General features: G+C 43.8%; 1 protein-coding gene across 3 annotated transcripts; it reads left to right on the top strand.

Annotated features, from left to right (window-relative positions):
* The first annotated feature begins 3,387 nt into the window (after positions 1-3,387).
* LOC143325578 (serine/threonine-protein phosphatase 2A 55 kDa regulatory subunit B gamma isoform) lies at positions 3,388-25,184 on the top strand. 3 transcript variants are annotated; one of them, XM_076738750.1, is made up of 11 exons: positions 3,388-3,571; positions 3,983-4,319; positions 7,629-7,785; positions 13,905-14,002; positions 14,259-14,424; positions 15,198-15,310; positions 16,023-16,200; positions 16,953-17,117; positions 18,639-18,808; positions 21,911-22,002; positions 23,080-25,184. In XM_076738750.1, the coding sequence occupies exons 3-11, from the start codon at positions 7,704-7,706 to the stop codon at positions 23,372-23,374; spliced, it is 1,359 nt and encodes a 452-aa protein (XP_076594865.1). In that variant the 5' UTR covers positions 3,388-3,571; positions 3,983-4,319; positions 7,629-7,703; the 3' UTR covers positions 23,375-25,184. The 3 variants fall into 3 exon arrangements, with proteins under 3 accessions (XP_076594865.1, XP_076594867.1, XP_076594866.1); XM_076738751.1 differs by lacking the exon at positions 3,388-3,571 and adding an exon at positions 3,616-3,874; XM_076738752.1 differs by lacking the exon at positions 7,629-7,785 and having other exon boundaries at positions 3,404-3,571.
* Positions 25,185-25,480: the final 296 nt, after the last annotated feature.

The raw sequence follows: 25,480 nt of genomic DNA, 5'->3' as shown, positions 1-25,480 counted from the left end.
CAGCTGTAAATTAATACTTTTTCCACGTTTTCTGCTCAAATCTTCACCAGATCTTAACATCAGGACAGTACATAATTTCCCAAAATAAGAATATTGTGTCTTCTCCCAGTATGTGAAGGGAAAAAAGTAAGTAAAATACATCATATATTGGATGTTGTAGTTAAATGTAAAAGGTTAAAGACAGATTCTCCAGCAGTGTATGCACCGTCTCTGCTGGAGGAGATGCTGTGAGGACGCAGTGCAGCTCAGACTCGCTCCAGGCCGACGGGTTCAAGTGACGCCGGAGATGCTGGACGGTCACGCTCCGCTGTCGCCAAGGTAACGGCACGGGTCCGAGGCCAAGCCTTCACGGCTGAATGGCACGTTCGCCACGGGGGACAGACCTGAGACTGCTGTCGGGTCAGGCATGGGAGGTTAACAAGGACAAGCTGAACTGGATTCACTGTACGTGGACAGACCTGCTTCACGCAGCGGTAAAGATGGTGATTTCTGATTACTATAATGACGAGGAGTCAGTGTGAGCGGAGGACAGCGCCTTGGTTCACGATGATTTTATTTTTATAGCCTATGGATTGAATGTTAGGATAGCGAATCATCTCGAATTGATTTTCAAATTTAGTGTAACCTTGTGGTATCAAGCGGTGCAGATAATTCGCTTATTTTTTTGGCCCAGATCTTTCTCTGAGATTTCTTTAAAACAATTGTGTACATTGAATTTAGTGTGAGAAAAAATACATTTAACAAATTCAGCGCCATCATTTCTGCCCGGAAACAGAGTCGTGACCCAGGTTTCAGCGTATTGATTTGTTTTCACTGCTGCACATTTACTGTTTGCTTCAGTCTCACTTTCATCATCTACCCCCTTCTCTCCAGCAGCAGCAGGCAGCTGTTTTTCAGCAAACAAGCTCCACATAGTGTACATTAGCTTACCTGCCTGCATCAAATACACGCAGACTATAGCGACCAGCAGCTGAGGAAAGTTGAACGTCGTCTTGTTTCCTCATGGCTGGGTGCAGGACAAGCCAGAGCTGAAAGGTCAGTAAATAGTGGACTTATCGCCATATCCAAAAATCCAACCAGATGTGCGTCAGCTCTGTTTGCTAACAAATCAACTGTTAGCTAACATGTTAGCCATAGCAATGCTATAAGGCTAAAATACATCGACTGTTTTGGAGCGTGTTTCTGCGTTTTTTTCTGCTCCAAAATGGCCCAAAATTGGCTAGTACAAGTTTACACTTACATGGTAGTTATTTTTATTATTTTATGTATTCCAAACTGCCACTGTATGGCTCTTTACGGGTTGAATATCTCTGACAGGTGGCACTTCTGGCTAAATGCTAATCATTGACGTCACAGCAGGTGATGTTCATCAGCTGTCTAAAGGAAAAAATCGGAACAGGTTAGATTTTTTTTTTTTTTAAATAATTCCCAATCTATTCAAGACAACCAAGACATTATTAATGGTTGCATGTTGTGTAGCTATTTGTGTCTATCTACTGTTATGGTGGTTTCTGGGTATGATGTCTTCACACTGCTCGTTTTGTCTGAACAAGAGTACAAAACCCAAAGACATTCAATTTAGAATAATATCATCATGCAGTAAATTATCATATTTGAGGAGGTGGAGCCAGCTAATGTTTGCCATTGGTATTTAATAAATTACTTACTTGTGCTCAACTGATTACCAAAATGATTGATGATTAATTTTTTGCTGGTCAGCTTAACCTCTTCACCGTTACATTTCTCCATCCTTAATTGAGTGTACAAGGAAGTGAACAGGAAATTTTCCGAATTCATTATATAAGGAGCAATTTTCTATACTTTATGAAGCACTGTAACATGCCTTGATGATTTATGGCTTAAGCTGATCTACATGGTCATGCCAATAGATTTAAAAGCATGCAAAGGACAACTGCAGGCACTGAAAACATTTGCAGTATTTCCCACCTCTCCTGGTCTGTTTTGGGGTTTGGCAGAGAGTATGAGCTAAACACCAAACCTTATGGGTTTATAGATTTAACCAGAGGGGGATTTTGGTGGCATATGGTTGGGGTGAATAGGTGGAGACGTGCAGGTAGAACAGTGGGTGGGCTTAGGGGGGCTTTGTGGTAGATGTTAGGCTGGTGGGGGGCAGTTAGAAGGGCAGATATGGGTATTGCCCATCATTGGTAAGTAGGGGGTGGGGGAGGGCGTTGCTGGCAGTCTTGGAGTAAGTCAGATAAACAGCTCTTCTTGTTCCCTGCTGTGGGGGGGTTTAAAGCCCGGTGGCAGACAGCCAGCACCAGTGATGGCACCAACTGTCACTGGCAGCCCCTTACTCTCTGCTGCCACACTGACTGAAGCCTGTGTGTGTGTGCATTGGTGTGTGAATTTAAGTATTTCTCTTACTATGGCCATTTCTGGCCCCCTCCAATAGGCCTCACTGATATGGTTGAAATATTTATCTTAATGTTAATTAGGATTTTTGTGGATATTACTGTAAATGGCTGAATGGCAAATTAATGCAAGATCACATATAAGATAATCAAATTGATGTGCAAAGTAGAGGTGGGTCAGTACCTCAAGTGTTTACCCTGTTGTCTTACCTCGAATATTTATTCTACCAATTAGAGCAGAAACGATTAATAGCTTGGTTGATTGATGGAAAATTAATCAGCAACTCTTTTGATAATCGATTGTTTAGGTCACAAGCAAATTTTACAGATTCCAACTTCGGAAATGTTATGCTAAGCTATTATGCTAAGCTAACCACTGCTGGCAGAACTTCATATGTAACAGACAAGTGTGAGACTGGTATCGATCTTCTCTCTAACGCTCATCTAGAGAGCGAAAAGTGGAACAGAACTTCATAGGACGATAACTTAATAAGATCATTTCATGTGATACTGCTGTAAGCCAATACAGCCTTACCCTTCAATGCAGACTTGGGTAGAAGGGATTCTGCCGTGCATTAAAATCTGTATGTGTGTGTCAGTCATGTGTGTGTGTTCGCCAGCTCTGTGCTAATTGAATAATGCCTCCAGGTGAATCCTCTAGTAGTCACTGTACTGTGGTTCATATTCAGCACTCATTCAAGTGAAACAGCCCTACTCTCATCCTCTCTCCTGCTCTCTCTGCTTTCTCTCCCATTAGTCACAACCTCATAAGACACTCAACTACTTCCGCTCTGCCACCCACTCCTCCACCCCTCTGTTTTTTCATCATATTTAATCACCTGCAGTCAGTGGTCAGGCAGATCTCAGCTCTGTGATGATTGGCTGCGTCGGGGAGTAGGCGGGGCCGGCTCTGATGCATCACACACGTACCAGCGCAGCAGGACAGATCCTCTCTCTCTCTCTCTCTCGCTCTCGCTCTCTCTCTCTCTCCCTCCCCCTCTCTCTACCTCTCACTCTGCCTTTCATACATACGCCAGAGCGCAGACTGCAGCAGAACGCAGGGCCAGCAGGATTTTCCTCCTCATACTGGATCAGCTGAGAAACCAGAGAGAGAGTTAGCCGCTCAGGAGGAGAGGGACGCTATTCATGGAGGATCCACTGAGGAGTACCTGACCCACAAGCTGCCAAGTGTGTAGGTGAGTGTGTGTTTGTCCCACTGTATATGTGTGTCCATGCGTGTGAGTTCACTGCAGAAGCAGCAGCACTGCAGATACACCGACCAGGGGCTCAGCTCATCCCTCTCTCCCCTCCCCCCACTCTCCTCCTCCTCCTCCTCCTTCCTCCTCTTCATCTCCTCTCATCTCTTCTCGTGGAGCATCCATGAACAAGTACGGAGTTTACCAATTGTGAGAGCACAGGGCTATGTATGTTGTGTGTGTTTGTGAGAGTAGAATTGGTGTGGCCACACCTGGACTCAGCAGCTGCAGGGTGGACACGAGGTGCACTGCATTTTTCTTACCACACCAGTTATGTGTGCTGTTGTGAGGCACAAATCAAGCTCACCCTTGCAGTTTCTGAACTCTTTTCAAATAATTCTCTTTCCGCAGGTTTGCATTTGGCTCTCGGAAGCAGTTGTGTGGACTCCTCCACGCTCCCATCCCTCCTCCGGGACAGGCCCACTCCCTCCCTACCTGCCCCTCATCCCCATTTAAGGTTAGGATGCCCGGCTCTGCGCCCCTGTGCTGAGGAGGCGTTGGCGGGCAGCAGTATGGGCGCTGTGCTGGCCGGCATCCCCACCACCCCCTCCACCACCGATCTGCCACCACCACGCTGCCCCACCAAGACGGGCGCTCCCCCCAGCCCCGCCGATGGGCGAAGACACTGACGCCACCCCGACGCTCAACCACCACGGCTTCCTCCCCGACCACAACTATGTGACTGAAGGTAAGAAGACGACAGAGGAAGCTGCATGTGTCTATATGTTACAAAATGAGTGTTTAAGTGTGCCCCCACGTGAGTGTGTATCTATGTTTTGAGTTCTGGAGAGTGTGTTTATGTGTGTGACAAAGTGTGTGTATGCTTGTCTATTTGGCAAAAAAAAAAAAAAAAAAGGTCAGGATGGCTTCCTCAGGGTCTGTGAGCTCTGTGTTGATCAGTGTTCAGACTGAGTTGCAGAAAGCAACAAGAACTATGGAGCAAAACACCTTCCACTCTGCAAAATTAAACCATTATAGGCCAGTTTTCCTCTGCACCCCCCTTTCACAATTTCCTTGTGTCCTACACCTTTCATCTGTTTTTTTTTTTTCTCAATTTGTGCTTTTGTAACCGCCTTCTTACCTTGTGTAACATAGCTACTTTGTGAGACTGCAGGGAAGAATTGATCTGGCCTGTGTCCCAGTGTTTGTGTGTATGTCTCTGTTTTTGTCTGTGTGTCAAAGACGGAGAGTGGGAGAATATTTTTTGTGTGTGACAGCATTAGTTTCCAGGAAAATGAGCCAGAATCTTCCATCACGTTATTTTATACTCATTGCACTGCATGTCATCTCTCATATTGTGACTGACTCACACACATGCGCTGTCTTGTTACTTTGTCCTCTTGAATATAGCAGGCGCATTTGCGTTTCAAATTGAATATTTTAGGGTATCACATCTCAGCCAGGGGAATATTAAAAAGTCCAGCAGCACACAATCCTTGCAAACCACTAAATTCCTTTGGTTTGTTTCACAAAACAGATGGATTATTACCTTGGATAACCCCCACTTCTGCTAATCTCAATTACACCACTAATCTCACCTGCACTCTAGCTTTCCTGTCTGCCTTCCTGCCCGTCTGTCTGTCCCCAATCTGTTTCTGACACTCAGCTCATTGTTCGCCACGTCTCTTAGACCAGAACAGCGGATTATCATTTGGGGGTCATGAACGTGTTGTGAGCTCATTTGTGATCCTCGTATCGCTGCAGAAAGGGAATTACTATGCTTCCTGTGTCTGTGCTGTAATGTCATTTCCCTCACACAGAAGCACATACTGTAGTCAGGGGGGACCTGTAGTGCTGCCTGTTGAGTGTGTAAATGCGTGTGTGCATATTGTATTGCCGAGGAATATCTGTGTTTGTGTGTGTGTGTATGTGTGTCTTTGTTTGTTTCCGTGTGTGGGAGCATCTGTCTCTACTTATACATACAGTGTTTCCATGACCAATCTCTGTCTTTGTCCATTTCAGAAAGGGATTTTGATGAAATCATGGCAGAAAATCAGTCTTAACATCCATCACCAACCAACCATTATTGCCATAGCAACAGTCCGTGATGATAAACATGCTGCTTTTCATGCTTGGCCAATATGATTGACAGCTCGTCTCCACCCACCAATAATGGCAGTATTAATTATTCCACACATCTCAGGCAGACACAGGCATTATTCAGGGTGAATTGCTGATGGACTCACACCGAGGTGGACCCACGATTGGTCTGAAAAAGCTGTGGACACATGGACAGCCTGAAAACAGATAGTTGCAGAAGAAGAAGAAGTAGTACTAATTGTGCTCTAAAAATCAGTCTTACAAGAATAATAACAACCAAAAGAGATAATTTTCTGTCACAAACAGACAAAATGTTTCATCACCTGCCTCTTGTTCGACACCCACTCCAACCTCATCCACCTTTCCTCCGTGTTCACCCCATCCCCCGTCCTCCTCCCCATTTCCATCCCCCACTGCCTCCCCTCCCTTCCTTTCCCCATCGGCCCTCTAATGCAACTCGCAGCATTGCCCAGTACTGAAGTGGCGCGTCTGCCAAACAATTATCCAACAGTGCTCTAAAGGCTGCTCAAACACAATGTGCCTCTGTATGTGTGTGTGTTTGCGTGTCTGTGTCTGTGTGTGTGTGTTAAAGAGAAAGACAGAAGGTGGTAGACAGACAGAGAGGTGGTGCATGTGATTTTATGCTTGGGTGTATTTTGTAAGCTCCTGTGTGTCTCCATCGTTCTTTATTTTTTTGTGCTGTGTTGCATTCATATTCATGTCTCTGTCTTTGAGTGCACACTGCGTGTCTTTTTGTTTGCTCAGGTCCGTGTATGTATGTGTGTATGTGTGTGACTGCAGGGTTTTCTGTGTGTGTATATGTGTGTGCGCATACGTAACAGTGTGTCTGTAGATCTTCCCGTGGGGATTCCCCTGCCCTTTAACTCCTGCAGGGGAGGGATGCTTAACCTCCCTCTACCTTAACGTCCCTCCCCTCCCTTCTTCCCTCCATGTCTCACTCCCTTCCTGTCACTCCTTTTTCTCCCCTCAATGTTTCCCTTTGCTACAACCTCCCCTTTGACTGGAGTGACACTAGGTTCAAGGATAGATGAGGAAATAGTAACAACAATTATATATCTTGCATCAAAATTCAGGATTTTTGACATTTTTGACAGTTTTGTAGATAAATTATTTATGACTGTTTCCATTTCATAAATTATGTAAGCACACTAACACTCATTTTTAATGTGCAGCATACAAAAATATCAGGGCTGTTCAGTGAAAACTGTTGGGATGGTTAAGAAGGAAGTGGGTAAAACAAATAAGAATTTAGTTAAAGCTAAATGTGCATTATGCCCACTGTAAAAACAGCACATTGGTATAAAAAAGAATTGTATATGTAATTCTAAAAGTAAAAATACCAAACATTTGCTGATCGCAGCATCTCAGACATGAATATTTACTTCATTTCACATCATGTCAGACTGTATTCCTTTTTCAACTGTTGCTCACACAAATTGCTTTTGGCCAGTAGCAACCTAAGATTAGCACATGTCGTAATGGTCAGCTGACGGATTAATCAATAATGAAAATAATTGCTAGTCATAAGCAAGTGCGCTTTCACCTGCTCTCACTGCTCTCTTGTATTTGTCAGTCATTGTCACCTCTGGGGAAATGTGAGAGCTATCTGTACTTCTACCGACTAAGACATGTTAGGACTCTGTCCCACAAGCTGTGTATCTCTGTCCGTCCTGCATGCTGTGCTAGCCTTCCTGCCAAACCCAACATGTGAATACATCATGTTGTGTAGATACAGAATGGTCATTTATACACCATCAGTATTTATTTCTCTGGTGGGTACTCATGGCCAAATGTGGTGATGCAGTAACTCAGTCCCTACCCTCAACCCCACCCTTCCCGGTACTTCCTTGATTCCTGCCTTCCTGCCTTCCTGCCTTCCTTCCCTCCTTCCCCTCTGCTCCTCCCTTCCCTTCCCTCATCCTTGCTCCTCTTGCAGGGCTGCTCCTGGCTATAGCCTGAAGAGCTCCGCCCATCCTGTCCACCCCTCTCCACCCTGGAGTCCTCCCCCAGGATGTTGAGCCCCATCCAGGTCCTGTGCTCCGACATCACTACCCTTTCTCTGGAGCCCGAGCCGTTTGCCTCTTACACTGAAGGTGTGTGCTCTATCCTCTTCTATCCCAAAGGTCGTATCTATGTCGCACAGCTGTGCCACATGACCCCAGCGTGAGATATGAGAGTTCATGTGTGTGCACCTGTGTGTGGGTGGTTGAATGTGAGAGTGTGTATCATTAAGCGTGCATGTGTGAGCAGTTCGAGTCAGGTGAATTCTCACATGAGTGTTATAAATATCTTAAAAATCACTTTGTCTCTGTCTGTCTGCTTCATCCTTTCTGTGCGTCTCTATTTTTGTACCTGCCTCTTTATTTTTGTCCCAGTCTGCCTGCTTCAGTGTGGATTGTGTGTGTGAGTGTCAGTGTGTGTAATTGATTTCTTTAAATAGTGTGACCAGACGACACCCCGTCTCCTTCAAAGCACAGCTATCTTACTTTTACTTTTGTTTAATACAGAACAAGACACACAGACACCCACATCCATGTACATGAACACACACAGACACGCTCTCTACATTTCTAAACACGTGAACAGCTACTGTGCAGACGTTCATATGCACACACAGGACTATTTTTTCATCATCCGTTCATCTGCTGATTATTTTCTCGGTTTATTGATAAATTGCAGTTGTAAAATGATTATAAAAGACTCAGAAACCAAGCTATGATCAACATCCGGGGTGGAATCAGAGAATTTCCGGCAATTTTTGTGTTTAAAAAAAAAAAAAAAGGCAACAGTTATATCAACAAATCGTTTCAGCTCAACTCCACACGCATCTGCACGGAAAGATTAGAGGGGCATTGTAAAATAGAGTGAGAGTTCTCTGAATAAGGGATTACATTTCAGTATTTATGAGGCCCCGACACATAATCTCAGTTTTCAATGTCGCCGGGTTAGATTGGATGTAAACCAGCTAAGGTCCTAATCTTTTTTTTTATGTTACAGTCTCTCAAATCTATTGGAAAAACAAATTGATTTTTATCAAAAATGAGTCACACATTGCAGCTCTGACAGTGCACGCAGCTAGAAGATGTCTTTGCAAGCAGGCAAAGCAGGATTACAGGTGCATTTCACACGTGAAGCTGAAGCTGACTTGGCTTGTGATTCTAATTGTTTGTGTCTATAACCATTAGGCTCACACCAGCTCTGCTCTGTTGCGCCGATGTGTGTTTGGAGAAATGGCAGATTCCCTGCTGTGCTGGGCTTAAATCACTCCTCTCCACACATGTGGACCTCTAACGCAAACACATGCACCAGTTTTTTTTTTCCAGATATCTCCAAAACTGCAGGACAGGGATCAATTTAACGTCTCCCTCCGGCAGTCTCTCCCCTCGTCTCCTTCACTCCCGCCTCTCCCTCTCTGCCTCCAACCCATTTATTTCTCTACAGGGTAATTGAGTACACACACTTGTGCACACGTACACAGGAAATGCGGGGTGCTTGAGCTGCAGCCTGCACACACACTCGCCAACACATACACACACATCTCCTGCTGAGTGGTGGCTTGTCCTCGCTTTTAAGGAGTATGTGTTTTTGGCTCAGCTTTAATGGTCTGTGTTTACCCAGACCTAAGATATCTATAATTGGGACTGTAGGACGTCTGCTTCCCCCTCTGTCCCTTTGGTAGCCTTAACAAAAAGAAATAAGGAAATCCACCTCCCTCGACCTCTGCCACCACCCTCATCTATCCCATAAACCTCCTCTTAATCGTTAGTTCCAACGACTGTGGTTGGAACTAACGATTAATCCGCCTGTTATTTTCTTGATTAATCGATTCATTTTTGCTTTCTAAGTCCACCTTCAGATTGCTTGTATTGCCGAAGCGATCGTCCAAAAACCCCAAGACATTCAGTTTACTCTCACTTTAAATGTCTATTATCAAATCCATCCAAAATTTATACAGATTAACTTTCTGTTGATCAACAAGTACACTCATTACTAATCACTGGCTGTTATTTTTACAATTAGTAACATCCCCAAATTCTCAATATATTCCATTTCTAGTGATATAAAAAAAAGAAAAACAGCTTGGAATTTCCCTTCAATAAATCACTTAAACCAATAATGATTTACCGCGATTGTCACTGATTTATTTTCTGTTGATCGACTAATCATGTCTCCTGACAACATGGTCACTGGGGAGCTGCTCTTTGTAAACACCTCACATTGCTTTTGAGCGCTTATGTGTGGTGTTTATCACTCGTGCATCATTTTTAATGCTTCTCTGTGCCATTGGGTTCATTCAGGTTTGTGGGCTGTTTTGTGTTGATGTGTGCTGTATGTGTGGGTGCATGCACTTGCAGTCACAGTGTGTTCCCCCAGCTCTGGCAGTGTGGCGATGAGTCAGACGGGCCTGCTGATGCTAATGGACTGTCTGTGGGAGACTCAGCTAGCTTGCTATACACATCCACACACATCCACATTATAAGACACTGACTTACAACTTGACAACCTAACAGACACACACACACACACACACACACACACACACATTACATCAGTACAGTGGCCAGTGGTTCCTCTTGGACGAGAGCCACAGTGCTCATGGTGCTTGTTTCTTCTTCAGTGGTTGTTTGTATTCTTCGAGGTTTATTTTTCTTTCGTGATCTTCTAATAAAGAGCTTCAGAGAGACAGATGGGTGTGAGCTGTGTGTGTGTGTGTGTGTGTGTGTGTGTGTGTGTTAGAGAGAGAGAGAGAGAGAGAGAGAGAGAAACACGGTAAGATAAAGAGGCTTCAGGTTGAGAACAGACAGAAGATGAGAGAGGAGAGTGTGTGCTCCATATTTTATTCAGCTGTGTTGTGTGCCGCTCCTGTGGTTTTGCTTAGCTTAGCTCTTTCTCTGTGCTACTTGAGTGGACACATAGTTATCTGTAAATGCGTTGGATTGTGCGCACACACACGCACACACTGAGCATGAAGCACACACATTTGCTGTGCATCATTACCATTCAAAGCTGCCCAGTGTGCGTTCTCTATGTATGTGCGTTTGTGAATTTCACTTCATGCGCAGGGGTCTGTTTTTGTATGAGTGCCATCAAGTGTGTGTGTGTATGTGTGTGTGTGCATTAATTATCTGCATATCCTCAATTTGGACCATAGTGTCCGCTCCATCTCCTGGTACTACTCTAGCAATGTAGCACCATAATTATTTTACCACGCTCGCTCTTCCTGCAAGGATTGGATTGATGAATCCCACTTCCTCCTTCACCAGACTGCCACATACGGCTAACCGTTAACGAGTACCGCCGCTACTGGTTGGCTCAGCCTGTTACCATGGCAACCCCTGCTCACCGACGGACCCCTCCACCGCCTCCGCCCCGGCACCTCTTCCCTCCACCTCCCTTCCATCCTTCCCATTCTTCCACCACCAGCATTGCCACCACTACGTACATGCTCTCCTACAGCCAGGCAGCAGAGTGTCGTGGGGGAGGGATGAGAGAGAGCGAGCCGAATGTGGATAGACAACCAAGAAGGAAATGAGAGAGTGAAATGGGGCAAAAGAGAGAAACCAGGGAACACGAGATGAGAGATGACAAAAGAACGTGTGGGGTGGGAGGGATGGAGAGAGCGAGAGAAAGCCTGAAATAGAGGAAAGAAATTGAAACTGAAGAATAAAGAAGGTACCGCCATGGCTGAGAGATCACGAAATGGATGGAGAGAGAGAGAGAGAGAAAGAGGCAACCAGTAATATATGAAGTGTGTGAGGAACGGGGTGAATAAGGTTGTGTTGGTGTAGAGATTGAGGAGCAGTCCCTGCCTCCCCTCATCATAAAATCTCTGTCTCTCAAGGCCACCGCAAAATAGGCAAGGCTACAGCTTTGAATCACTCCGACTCTCAATAAATTTGCTCCATTTTCTTCACAGTCAGTGCTTGTTGAGGACCATGTTCTTTTCTATCAGAACTGAGCTTAGTGCGCTCCTTTGTCGGAGGCTTGGAGGGATGCCGTATCTGAAATAAGTCTTATTTTGAAATCTAATCTGTGACACTTTTGAAGACATGATTTGATTATGTGGTAGTGCAGTGGCAGACTTTCCCCGTACAAAAATCTCTGTGAGGCAGAACTGCTTTGAAGGATCGACCATGCCTGTGGGTCGTGCAGTTTCTTTCTCGATTACCTTGAACACAATTTGGAAATAACTGTAGGTTTTGTGTTCTGAATTGGAATTGGTTTATAGATTTTTGTGGCCAGCAATGAGTAGTTTACAGTCAAAAAAGCAACATTGCTTGTTTTTTTCGTTCCATCAGACATAATTCTACGCACAGAATTGTTAGATTGTTTATGTTAAGTCACCATCTATGCTAGGTTAGTCAATTGCAAGTTGCGTATAACGAATTTTACCGCTAATGTTTTAGACACTTTCACTGTAGTAAGATGTGTCAGGTGTTAAGTTAAAGTGATGTTTTAATGCAGAGCACAGTGGCATGTAAAGTGGAACTGGATGTAAAGAACCAGACCTCAGTAGTGATGGAAAGATTATTCGAAGGAACAGTTTGACACTGGGAAATCCGCAAGCTAAATATGTAGCGATGGCTAAGGGGTCAGGCAGCTTAGCATAAAAACAGGAAATGGGGGGAACAGCTATCTGCTAAAGTGACAAGTTGATGAGTTGTGGTTCTAAGGGAGGGTACGTGCTGGAACCATTTCTGCAGTGACTGGTCAGTCTGGAAGATCGTCTCACTTCCTGCCTCATAAACCAGCGTCTAACCTGCTGAACTGAACCAGTTTTGTGTGTATCATGATTCAGTATGTTGGTGGGTGTCATGTGAAGACAGCAACATGTGGATAAATTTAGATAACGAAAGCTTAAGAATCTGTGCTTTTGTTGTTGCTACGCTTGATTCTGACCATTTTGAAGATTATCCAGTCACTGAAGCTATCACCATGGTGATCAGCAATGCCAACAATTGTCTGTCCGTAACGCAGGCTTTGTATTTACAAGTGTGAAAACAGCCCAACCGCCCAACAGACTTGAAATTTCACAGCTGAGCTGAGCATTCAGTTCTTTACTTGTTTGTTCTGTGCAGATAAATTTGGTTTTGACTGAAAGCGTGAATCTAGATGATGACAAAGCAGGTCAAAGTACGGGCCTGTGTCAGAAATGTTTATATGATGCTGGATTTTTACATTTATCTGTTCATGACCATAGCTCGTGGATCTAGCGTGATCTGTGAGGTGTAGGTGACCTGAGATGACTTTACATGGCTTCATTCCAGGTTAGCTGCAGCAGCAGTATGGAGTGTAGTCCAAAGGAGTACAGCTGATAGAAAGACGGGGGGAGGGGGGATTCATGCCACCTTAATCCAGATTCAAGCTTCAAATATGATGCTTACATGCCCTTCATTAGACAGCACAGCCATTCTGTGTACTGTGTGATGCAGGAAGGTCCGCTCAAAGCAATGAGGCAGTAAATGTTAAGTGGTTAATAACGTGCATACTCCTCATGTTACAGTGTTGTCACTGAGTCAGACTGTGTCGGTGTTTGGGAACACACAGCTCGAGGTGGTTAATTGTCGCAAATATGCAAATGAAAAATTAGAGTGGAATGATATTTAATCAGTAATGAAAAGTACACTCTAAGATGTGTTTACGCTTTGAGGCTATACAGAGATTATAGGGTATGCAGTTATTCCTATACACACACACACATACACACACACATGATGAACTCAAGTGACACTGTAATCTCATGTGTACTGGAGTGTCATAGTGTGCGTCATTATGTGTGTGTCATACTGGAACACAGATAACACCTGTGCCTAATGTGAAACTGCTGCGTGTGCTTGGATGTGTGTGTGTGCGTGTGTGTGTGTGTGTGTGTGTTTGTTGTATTTTTTTGGAAGGGTTGATAATATGTACTGTATAATCTGAATGTGATCTGAAATTTTATGCACAATTGCAAAATATTTGTGTTAGTGATCAAATATTGTTTCATTTGACACCTTCATTTGCATATTTTAATCCACTTACATGTTAATGCATTGACTGTTGACTGGTTAAATAATTTAGAGTCGGATAAACAGATTATATAGATGAATGATGATGTGTGGTCAATTAGCTAATGGCTGCTTTTTCTCTCTCTTACCCTGCTGATCTTCCTCACCCTCTCTCTCTTTTTCTCTCCTCCTCCATCCTTGTTTCTACGACTCTCTCCCTGCAGCTGATATCATCTCCACTGTTGAGTTCAACCACACCGGAGAGCTCCTGGCCACAGGGGACAAAGGGGGCCGAGTGGTCATCTTTCAGAGGGAACCTGAGGTAGACACACACACACCAAACACTCACACTCATACACACAAACATATAATTTTTCATTCAAGCTCTGAGAGCAGCGATGAACGCACACTGTTCCCCTCCAGCTACACTCTAGATTGACTGATAAATTGTTAATGCTCCTGCTGTGTCCGTTCTCCACATGATCAAGGTGACGGACGCTGGCTCAGGCTCCCGGGTCTGACATTGCTCTGGGATCGTTCATGCGCATTTTCCATGTACCTCCTTTTTCTTTCCGCAGAGCAAGACTGAGCCATTCTCCCAGGGAGAATATAACGTCTACAGCACCTTTCAGAGCCATGAGCCCGAGTTCGACTACCTTAAGAGTCTGGAGATCGAGGAGAAGATCAATAAGATCCGATGGCTGCCTCAGCAGAACGCCGCACACTTCCTCCTCTCCACCAATGGTGAGAGACTCCACGTACATCCCTGTGTCTTAGAGGAAGATGATGAAGTAGTGATGTGCTTGGCTGATATTTGTGGGGGAAACTTCCTTGAACCAGTTTGAACCATTATGTTTTTAAAATGTATTACTTGGGTTTCGTAGGTCAGAAAGCAGATTTTCCCTCGCCGAATGAGAGAGTGCATTAGGACTTAGTCTGCCTTGGATAAGAGGCCCCATCATCAGTTTACATTCTCATTTTATGGCTATATTGGAAGATCTATAGATTTTCCCTGAGCGCCATGTTATTGATTTATTTAAGTACTGTATTATTTATGATTGAGGGTATGAAAAATGACAGACTTGCCTCAGCAGTTGGGTAATGCTGCTGCTGGAATGCTTGCTGTCATTTTTTCAATATAATACAGAGACTTTGTGTGTGTGACAGTGTTGGTTAAACAAAACCTCGCTGAGAGCTCATTTAGAGCTTCAGAGTCCAGACTGCCTTTCAGAGCTGACAGTGTGGAGTGTGCTGGATTATCCCGTCTATTAAGTCATTTAGATTTTTGACTGTCTCTTTATGCTCTTACACAGCTCTTCTTTTTGTGAAGATTTCAGGCTTTTAGCTGTAACAATTTGAGATGAAATTCCCCTCTTGAAAGTTAAATCGCATCCAATCTAAGATCGCCAGGTAGCTCCCCAACCTCAGAGCGTATGAACAAGCACCTTTTCTTCATTTGTTACACTCTCAAATATCTGTTCTTATCTGATTGCTTAATGGCTATGTCTGTTTCCCAGATAAGACCATTAAGTTGTGGAAGGTGAGTGAAAGAGACAAACGGCCAGAGGGATACAACCTGAAGGATGAGGAGGGTCGCATCAAGGACATCTCCACTGTCACCTCCCTACAGGTATCTATCTATCTATCTATCTATCTATCTATCTATCTATCTGTCTATCTATCTATCTATCTCGTGCACACACTCAAACATTCATGCAGTCGTTTGTGCAACATAACTGGGTCAGTAGGTACTGATGTGTTAGCATGTGCAAAAATGGGTCACTGGCGCAATAGTATATGTGTGTATGTGTGAGTGTGTGGGGGTGGAGAAAACCTCGATCTCCAGCTGCACAGAACAGCAGTACAACATCTGCACTGGATCTCAATTAGTCGGAGCATCAGTGTTTCTATTTGCGGTGAATTTTTGGTAATCTGGACGCAGCTGCACGTCGTAGTGTGGTGTGTCCTTCTTTGTAGAGGTCTTAATACATTTATCTGTGTGGTGATGGAGCTCCCACTGTGCAGTATGCAAATGAAACACATTTAAGGTGTGCAGAAAAATGTAAATCACGCATCGACAATGAAATTGCATGTTAATGCAAATGTCAGGGTATGAAAATGCTGCCAAATGAGCTGTATGTCATGCACTGAATTGGTTCTTGAATCTTGCTGTTGAGTGAGCAAGTTAGGGTTTCTCGTAATAATGTGCAATTGATGTCAAAGGAAGTAATGCATTAAATATTAATTCATGATACGATTAAGTTATTCAAATTGAATCTACTATCTGTATTTGGGCCATCTCTTTAATCTGTTATATGGGATGTTTAACTGCTCTTTTCAAGGTGCCGGTGTTGAAGCCAATGGACCTGATGGTGGAGGTGAGCCCGCGGCGAGTGTTCGCCAACGCCCACACCTACCATGTCAACTCCATCTCTGTCAACTCTGACTATGAGACCTACATGTCAGCTGACGACCTGAGGATCAACCTCTGGCATCTGGACATCACTGACCGCAGCTTCAGTATCTTTTGTGGCTCGTAGTGTGCACGCAGAGTGAGGAGACAAGCCTCCAAGCAGTCATGTAGGCGTGAACACACACGCACAAATGCATATAAAAGCAGGAATAGACTTATTAAATCACAAGGACGCGGATAATTCATGCATACATTAACACATAGACGCTCGTACATGCTCAGTTATCAATCTCTGCCCACACACACGGACACACTAAATTCCCACAAAGCAAATCCCACTTTGTTGTAAAAAGAAATGCACAAAGACACACAGTGTTGGGGGAGGGGAATATTATTCTTGAGGAGTGAAAATGTAGCTTAATGAATAATTCAAAGGCTGCATAAATATTTCAGCCTCTCTCTGAGTTCTAATCCAGCTCAATAGGACACAGTACAGTCACATCCCTGACCCAGACAGGATTTATAATATTACATTTTCTCTGAATATGGAATTACTTTTCTCTTAACAATTCCCCCAAGATATATTTATATTGCTTTGCTTTATTTCTCCTGTAAATTATTTACATTGCGTTGTTTTCGTATACATTTACATAGACTTGTGCTTTAATTTTGCGTGTGGATTTTGCATCTGTGTGGGTTTCCACTCAAACTCAAACACAAACGAATTAGTCCCTCATTGTGTCAGCTAGTGTTAAAAGGGTGAATGAATGCATATGTACGTCAGTTCAGGCTGAAACAAACTGCAGGCCCTGCAATGTTGACTCTCTTCGTTGTTTTCCTAAGCGATGCTCTCTCTCAGACATCGTGGATATCAAGCCAGCCAACATGGAGGATCTGACAGAGGTGATCACAGCGGCGGAGTTTCACCCCCACCACTGTAACCTGTTTGTCTATAGCAGCAGCAAAGGCACCTTGCGCCTCTGTGACATGAGAGAAGCAGCACTGTGTGACAAACACTCCAAATGTGAGTAAACCTGCTGAGAGCTGCGCTGTAGATGTACACGTCATACTTTTTTCTTAAAAGGTCAAAATGTCTGATACTGGATACTGTATGTTTTAGCCGATGAACGTCAAGTCAGACAAGGTAAATTTTGAAATTTACATTTTTATATGAAGCTTCTACCTTTAAGGCAGTCAGACGTTTTATGGTTTTAGAAATTGTAATTATTTATTGTGTGAAAGTCATCTTAAGATACCTAATCCATCAGAGTGGATCATCATTATTCGTTTATTTGTGTGTCCAAAAAAGTTGGGACGCTGTGTAAAACGGAAATTACCCAGAATGTGATCATTTCTTAATCCTTTTTGACATATAATCAATTGAAAACAGTGCAAAGACAATTAAACGTTCTATCTCATCAACTTCGATTTTTATAAATATCTGCTTATTCTGAATTTGATACCAGTCAAACATTTCAAACAAGTTGAGACAGGAGCAACAAAAGACTGGGAAAGCGTCAAACAGGTGTTTCTTGAGTAATCCACAGGGAAACAGGTTAATTGGTAACAGGTGTTCATATCATGATTGGGTATGAAAGGGGCATCCTGGAAAGGCTCAGTCGTTGACAAGCCAGCATGGAGTGAAGTTCACCACTTTGTGAACACATGATTGCATAAAGGGTCTTACTGCAGGGGCTCAGGAACACTTCGTAAAACTGAAATCACTGCCTTCTGTTGTGAACTTTGTGGAGTCAGGTGTTGTAGTTACGAGCGGGGTCTGCCTTCCTTGGTGCTTCATTCCAACATTTGACACTGAAAATATAAACTGTTGTGACTTGCAGTGAATTAACTGAAAGCTGCAAAATGTCAGGTTCATTCATTTGTCAAGAGTAAATGATCTAAAATCTGAAGCGTGAGAAGTTTGATTTCCTCGTGGTTTTGGAACAATATGTCTCTTTTGGAACATTTTTCGCCTTTTGATAAAATGTCTTTCCACCTGTCCTTTCTAGGTCCACTTTTTCATTAATATAGAACAAAGTAAGTTTACCCATAAATCTGCTGTCCTTAAGGGACAACAATTCAGCTCATGGCACATGTTCTCTTATGCCTCGGATTTATGATTTCCCAACTTTCCTGTTTACTCCTGAGCTGAATTGGCCAGTCTCCCATGAGTTTTACAGCTCTGACCAGCGTGAGTCACGAGTGCAGTGAACACTGCGAATTGCGTTCAGTTGGAGCATGGCAACAAGCAGCAAGGGATTATTTTTTGTTTGTTGCATTCAACGAGAAATGCCTGTATTTACCAGGCTTCTCTCTTAGTATTGTTATTTTTAGGAGACTTTTGATTGTTCTCTCTGATGTTTACACACAGAAGCAAAACCTGTGAATAAACACACACTACAGTCTGTTTGCCTCGTAGCCTACAGTCAACATATAGACTGAGAGATTTCACTATCTGTACATGAGATAAAGACACACATACTGACTGCGTCTCCGTGCGTCATATGGCTTAACAGCGCTCACCCTCCTCTCCCACTGTCTGCAGTGTTCGAGGAGCCCGAGGACCCCAGCGCCCGCTCCTTCTTCTCTGAGATCATCTCCTCGGTGTCGGATGTCAAGTTCAGCCACAGCGGTCGCTACCTGCTCACCAGAGACTACCTGACTGCCAAAGTCTGGGACCTAAACATGGAGAGCAAGCCCCTGGAGACATACCAGGTGTGTGACCAACCGCATGTGAAGAGCACAGGCACTGAAATACAAAAAAAAAAAAAAAGACAAGAATGAATATTTGGTGTGATGAGGTTCCTTCTGGGCTGAGAGCAAATTTACTCTGGGTGAGGTGAGCTGACGAGCAGACGAGGAAGCATTAACATATTTTTTTTTGAATCCACTCATTTCCCAGAGGGCTGAAATAATTGTGGATCATATGAATACAATGATGTTGAATGATCGTTCGTTTTCTCTGCTAACCCAGTATAAGATGGAAACTCCAGCCACTCTACATTACACCAACTACTCTTGGCACACCACAAATATTCTGCAGTGTATTCAAGCAGAGTGTGGTCGGTGTGGTTTCCCAGCTTATTAGCTATTTTATTCTTGCTTCGTCAGCTGACCGTTAACATTCAGTCTCAATCTCATTAGTTTCTGCTGACACCTTCATACTAACACCACATGCTGCTGCCACCACGTCCTGCTTTTGTGTTTTTGTTTTTTAGAACCACTTTACATAAATCACAATTGCATAAAATGACACCCACATGAAGACAATGACAGACACAAACACACACACACACACACACAAACACACACACACACACACACACACCCTGCTGCTGAGAAATAAGCAATAATGATTATTTTAACATCAGGCCATTCTGACTGCTTTTTAATAATGTTACCACTTCCATTCAAATGAATGAATATAACCCATTTTTAAATCATAGCTCCAGGTGCACCAGAGAAATCACACAGTGAAGTTAATCGAGGGCGCTTTGAAATACAAACCTCTCCATCGTTTTCCATGTGGTTCACTATTTTTTCCCATGAAAGTTTGATCACGGAGCAGTCCCACAGAGCGTGAGGCGAGAGTGCCTTCTGTTATCTTACACCTCCAACACCTGCTGTCATCACTTAGTCATGCTTATGTGTGAGCTTGCATCTTTCCAAGTCCAAGATACCGAAAATGTTCATGGCTGTTTGAAGTTACAGATCGGTGGCAAATTCAAGGAAAGAAATGAATAACAAACAAATACAGATGCTAATATAATAAAACATGAGGGGATTTTGGACCGTTTTTTGGACTCTTCACCACTGTCATCAAAATACTAAGCAAGGGGAAATCTTTTAGATTCATGAGATATATTGAGCACAGGTCAGGTGTTTGCTGTGTGGGGGATTTATTCTTCCAGCACAGTCTAGTGTTGCTGCTCACGCTCTTCGAGCAGAGCTTCTACTAACAGAAGAATTAGGAGTTCACTTCCTCGATGTACGTGTTTGTGACTGAAGCCACTGTCCAAACTGCTAAGTGACTAACTGTCTCTTTGCTGAAAGAGGGCATTGTCATCCTGGAAATATGCAGAATTGGAGACAGAAATGAATCATGGGAAGACGGTTTACTCTCAGAATCGGAGTACTTACCGATGATTACATTTTTCCCAAACCTTTTAAGGATGATTGGATTGATTACGGGCCAGAGAATGCACTTCTTCTCGTCAGTGCAGAATCACCACAATCCCTCGACGTGGCCCAAGTTCGGACTTTAATCTGTAGATGCATCTCTGTGCGTTTGGCCGATCATGCATGAGACAAACGCAAGTAGTCGCTTATGATGTGTGTGTTTGACGGTGATTAAGTGGACCTGACATGCTGTAAGTTGAAAGTGTACACATAAAGAAAAACAAAGTACAAAGCTGATAAAAGAGCTTTATTCTATCGATGGTATCTTTCACACATCCACACTCAATTTGTCTCTTGTGTCACGTCTAAGTGTTACAATAGGCCACACCAGCTCCTGTTTATGCACAGTACAAGTATTTATCAACTCTTTTTTCAGTGTGTGTTTAGTATTCCTGCCGCAGGCGCCTGGGTGAACATGTGTGTGTGTGTGTGTGTTTGCCTGACGTGTGAGGGCCCATGAGGCAGCCAGGAGTGGGAGGCTAAGACGCACTGGAGCTATTTATAGGCTGCCGAGCCTCCACTCATGAAATGAAACGGGAAGGAGGGATACCTTACACAGCGCCCAACACCTAGATCTGCAATGCAGCATGGAGGGGGAGGAAGGGGGTGGAGGGAGGGAAGGAGGGAGGAAGAGGATGGTGTGATGAGAGGAGGAGAGAGGAATGAGGGCAGAGTTTGTAAATGAGAGGGTGAGGAAGAGATGGCAGAGGTTGAATGGAGTAAACTGAGAGAAACAGGAGAGAAATGGGATTTCAGGGCTAAGCTGCTATTGTTTTGGTAAATTTACTCTCTTTTTCTTCCTGGAAAATGAAAAATATGCACAAATCCATGAGGGACGAGGTGCTGTACTCTAAATCAGAGATCATGCGGGCCGGGAAAAAAAAAAAAAGAAGATATATATTCAACTTCAGCTGACACTATATCATTTCACCCCGAGCAGAAGGACCCAGAGGGGAAAACCAAAATGTCACCAGGTTTGATGTACAACCATGAGCCGACCTCAGCTTGACCGTTTATCGATTGCGAAGCGACTGTTGACTGCTGACTTTATGCAGAATGTGAAAATAGGGGGCTTAATGCGGAACACGGCGGCAGGAGGAAGGTGTAGATTTCAACCCTTTGCATCACTGGGCAGACACAGTGCTGACACAGGCAGGTCGAAGGAAAGCACGGGGGAAAAGAGTTATTAGTCAGTGAATGTGTGTGTGTGTGTGTGTGTGTGTGTGGGTTCACATGTGTGTCTCTGTTATCATGCCCTTGGTGGGTTTGGATGTTAATGGATTTACTGATATGGAAAAGGAGTTTAGATTAAAATGTACTCCTGGCCCTCGTATTGCTGAGGGCTGCTGTTGTGTCTTATTAGAGTTGCCTTCTGGGAGGTTTGTGTTACAACTTGCCCACATTTAATGTGTTTTGTCTGTGCTGAGTGCTGTTTGTGTGTGCGTGTGTGTGTGTGTGTGTGTGTGTGTGTGTGTGTGTGTGTGTGTGTGTGTGTCTTCTGCTTCTTCTTGTATTTATAGTTTATATAGAGAGTCAATACGTGGGAGTGAAGCAGCTGTGGACTCATTTCTAATCATACCTGTGTGTGTGTGTGTGTGTGTGTGTGTGTGCGCCTGTGTACGTGTGTGTTTCCTCCAGGTTCATGATTACCTCCGCAGCAAGTTGTGTTCCCTTTACGAGAACGACTGCATCTTTGACAAGTTCGAGTGCGCCTGGAACGGCTCAGACAGGTACCTGAAGTATCCGCATGTGGTTTTGTGTGTCCTTACCTGTGATGACTGAATGTCCCAAGATGAGAACATGTAAATCAGGTGCTTTCATATGTTTTGTGGGGTCGATTATAGGTAACTATGATAAACTATAAGGGCACTCAGAGAGCACATACCTCCACCGAGGCCAGTAGTCTGCTCTTCTATGATATGCATGTTTGTGCCTGTTTGAAGCCTCATCATCTCAGCTGTGCATTTATTATGTTAAATTGGATATTTCACATACTTTTGTGTAAACCACAATGTACGTTTCCACAGCTAAACCTTAGTTTGAGAGAAAAATGGTGTTACAGTTGTACCATGAATGCTCCGTAACGGCTGCTCGCTGTATGAGGTTTGAGCAGCTACATGTGTCTGCTACCTCAGAGGATCACCTGTGAATGTAGGTTGTGATGTGGAGTCATGCTTTGTCTTCCACCGGCTATGTGTTCTCACTGTTGAACTTTACTACCACCTACTGGATTTTAAGGTGTATGGCATTTATTCCGCCAGGGGCAAATGTCCGATCTCGCAGCGTTAACAAAAGTGAAAAATACTTAGTGTAGCCCCCCTGTGGTTCAGATCCAAAATTCCTTCCTTCCACTAAGTTTCATGAAAATCAGGCCAGCAGTTTTTCTGTAATCCTGCCAACAAACAGACAAAAAAAACCCAGAAGTTAAAACATTTTTCATTTCCCCTTAAGGGTAAGGCTTGCTAACATTTGGAGATATCCCTCTATGAAAAGCATAACATCTAAAAATTCAGCAGCAGTATCTCTTTCCAGAAACAGGCCTGGCTGCTCTGGATAATCCACAGATGTTACTGTGAACAGTTTTCTGATTTATTCTGAAAGGAGTTCCAGTTGAGAGCGTGATTTCTGGATTATCAAGCATGAGCAGGACTCCTACAAGTACTTTAGAGTTTTTCAGACTTTTCACATTTCATGTTATGGTTTGGTGGAAGGGACCTTTTACCTTTAGTCATGTAGTGGAGGGTTAAGGTTAGTTTGTAGTCAGTGAAGACAGCAGTAACTGAGCCTTCCTCTCTTCCTCGTTTCAGTGTGATCATGACCGGCGCCTACAACAACTTCTTCCGTATGTTCGACCGGAACACCAAACGCGACGTGACCCTGGAGGCGTCAAGAGAGAGCAGCAAACCCCGAGCGGTCCTGAAGCCGCGGAGGGTCTGTGCGGCCGGAGGGAAGCGCCGGAAGGACGACATCAGCGTGGACAGCCTGGACTTCACCAAGAAGATCCTCCATACGGCCTGGCACCCGACCGAGAACATCATCGCCATCGCCGCCACCAACAACCTGTACATCTTCCAGGACAAACTCAACTCTGAGATGCATTAATGAACGGATGTCAGCGGTGGATACAAACGAGTTTACACCTGATCACACAACTATGCCAGAATGTACACATCTGCGGACATATACCCACAGGAATATGCCTAACACACCCACACACACCACTCAGAAAACACACACACACACACGTTTAGGTCTACTCTTTGACACACTCCATCACCTCCTCCCCAGCCTCCCAGAACTGAAAGGACCTAGAAAGGGCTAGAGAGGGAACAAGCTGGATTACACAATGGATTATGGATTGCAAAATTGTCTGAACTGTGGATTTCTTGATTGTTCACCTCTGGATTGTGCTTGGTGGTGTGTTGATTGCTACAGCTCAGCGTCTGAGGGGGATAAACACCCCCCGGACTGGAGAGACGTTTACATGTTTGTATTTGAGTTTTTTCTTTCATTTCTTCAGGCTCTTTTGCTTTCTCCACCTCCTCCTCCTCCTCCTCCTCCTCCTCCTCTTCTCCTTTCTGTATTTGTGTGCTCGAGCAAAGCCTATTCTTATCCCTTGCCCACTGTTTTGTGTAACAAAAAACCCTTCGTGGTTGTCAACCAGCGGCACTGATGAAAAATGGGCCGTTTATGTAACTGGCCGTTTGATTTCAGATCAACTCCCCCCACCTCTGTTTTTGTATCTTCTCGTTAAATGATGTTAATGATGGTAACTATGATGACAGTGACAATTTAAAATGATACATGTGATGTGCAAGGATGAACTCGGGACCCTCCCCTTAACCCAAGTGCACCCAGACGCCTCTGAGCTCAATTGGTCTGTGTTCAGTGGGGTAAAACATTGACAGTCCCGCAGGTAGAAGCAGAAGTTCACAGGTTATGGCGCCGCGGCCTAAAATGAGGACGCACTCTCATCTACCTGCTCCACACACTGTGTTTCAGTCATGTGTCTGTTGAAACAGGCCCTTCAGCTTCGCAGACTGTGGACTCTGCTTCTGGTCTGGGGCTGTGTCATGTGCTACTTTGCCGTGAAACACAACTCAAATCGAGCCAAAAAAAAAATGAAAAAATAAAAAAATGAACTAAATAATTTCAACAATCAAGCAAAAAGATGCTGCATGTAAAACCAGTTTAGCCTAGGTGTTTATAAATCGACTGACTGACTGACTTGGCTGCCTTCTTAACCATTTAGACCCAGCTGTACAAAGGCTTCAGGGGCCCCGGGGGCCCCATGCAGCACGAGTAACCATAGATGACCGAGCTCTCCTACCTTTATTTGTGTCTTTGGACACTGACGCATGTTTACCAGTGTTCGGTTCATACACTTACATGTACATTTTGAATGAAGCCGTCCAGGAATCAGTTTCTACTTGACTGAAACTGAGAACCAAGAAGAATGGGGAATGTTTTCATCAATGTTGTTCTCTAAAAGAAAAAAGAAAAAAAAAAATCAAAGGGCCTAAATGGTGTCTGTATATATCAACTCTGTTTTTGACATGTTTGAGGTCTTGGTTTTTTTTAACATCCATAAACGGACTGCAGACTCGATCATCTGGATCGATGGTCGCCTCCGAAGCTGCAGCAGAGAGATGGTACCTCCATCTCCTTGGCCTTCCTCACACGTTACTTTGCTGATGTGCAGAAGCTTTTATTTTTAGAGAACAGTTTATTCTTTTATTTATCCTATTTCTTTTTGGAAAACATCTGTCAATTTTCCTCCACGTCCCCACCAAACTAATGTTCACATATTTTTGTGTTAATGTATGTTGATGACAAAATTGTCAAATGGACAGTTATAAATAATGTTAATATGTTTTTTTCTGAATAAAGATTTCAACGAAATTGCATCCAATGAGGGTACATCTGTGATTTTTATTGCGACGTAATTGTGTAAGACTGATAATAATTGCCAGTGCCATTATGGAAATGAGCACACTTTATAGCTCTGGTTTATATGGGCCGATAAGGGGTCATCGTTACGTTCGGTGGTACTGCAGGCCTGAGGCGCCACCTAGTGTCATTACACATGTATAACACCTGGAATCAAAAAAGATGGTGGTCTGCCATTTCCACTGAAGCCTTTCCTGCCCTGACATGATTAAATCGTAACATTTCAGGGGAATCCAACAGTAACAGCCATGAACCGCC

Source organism: Chaetodon auriga, chromosome 9 (genome assembly GCF_051107435.1).
Source record: "Chaetodon auriga isolate fChaAug3 chromosome 9, fChaAug3.hap1, whole genome shotgun sequence".
NCBI lineage: Eukaryota > Metazoa > Chordata > Actinopteri > Chaetodontiformes > Chaetodontidae > Chaetodon > Chaetodon auriga.
This window is presented reverse-complemented; position numbering and strand designations above follow the sequence as displayed.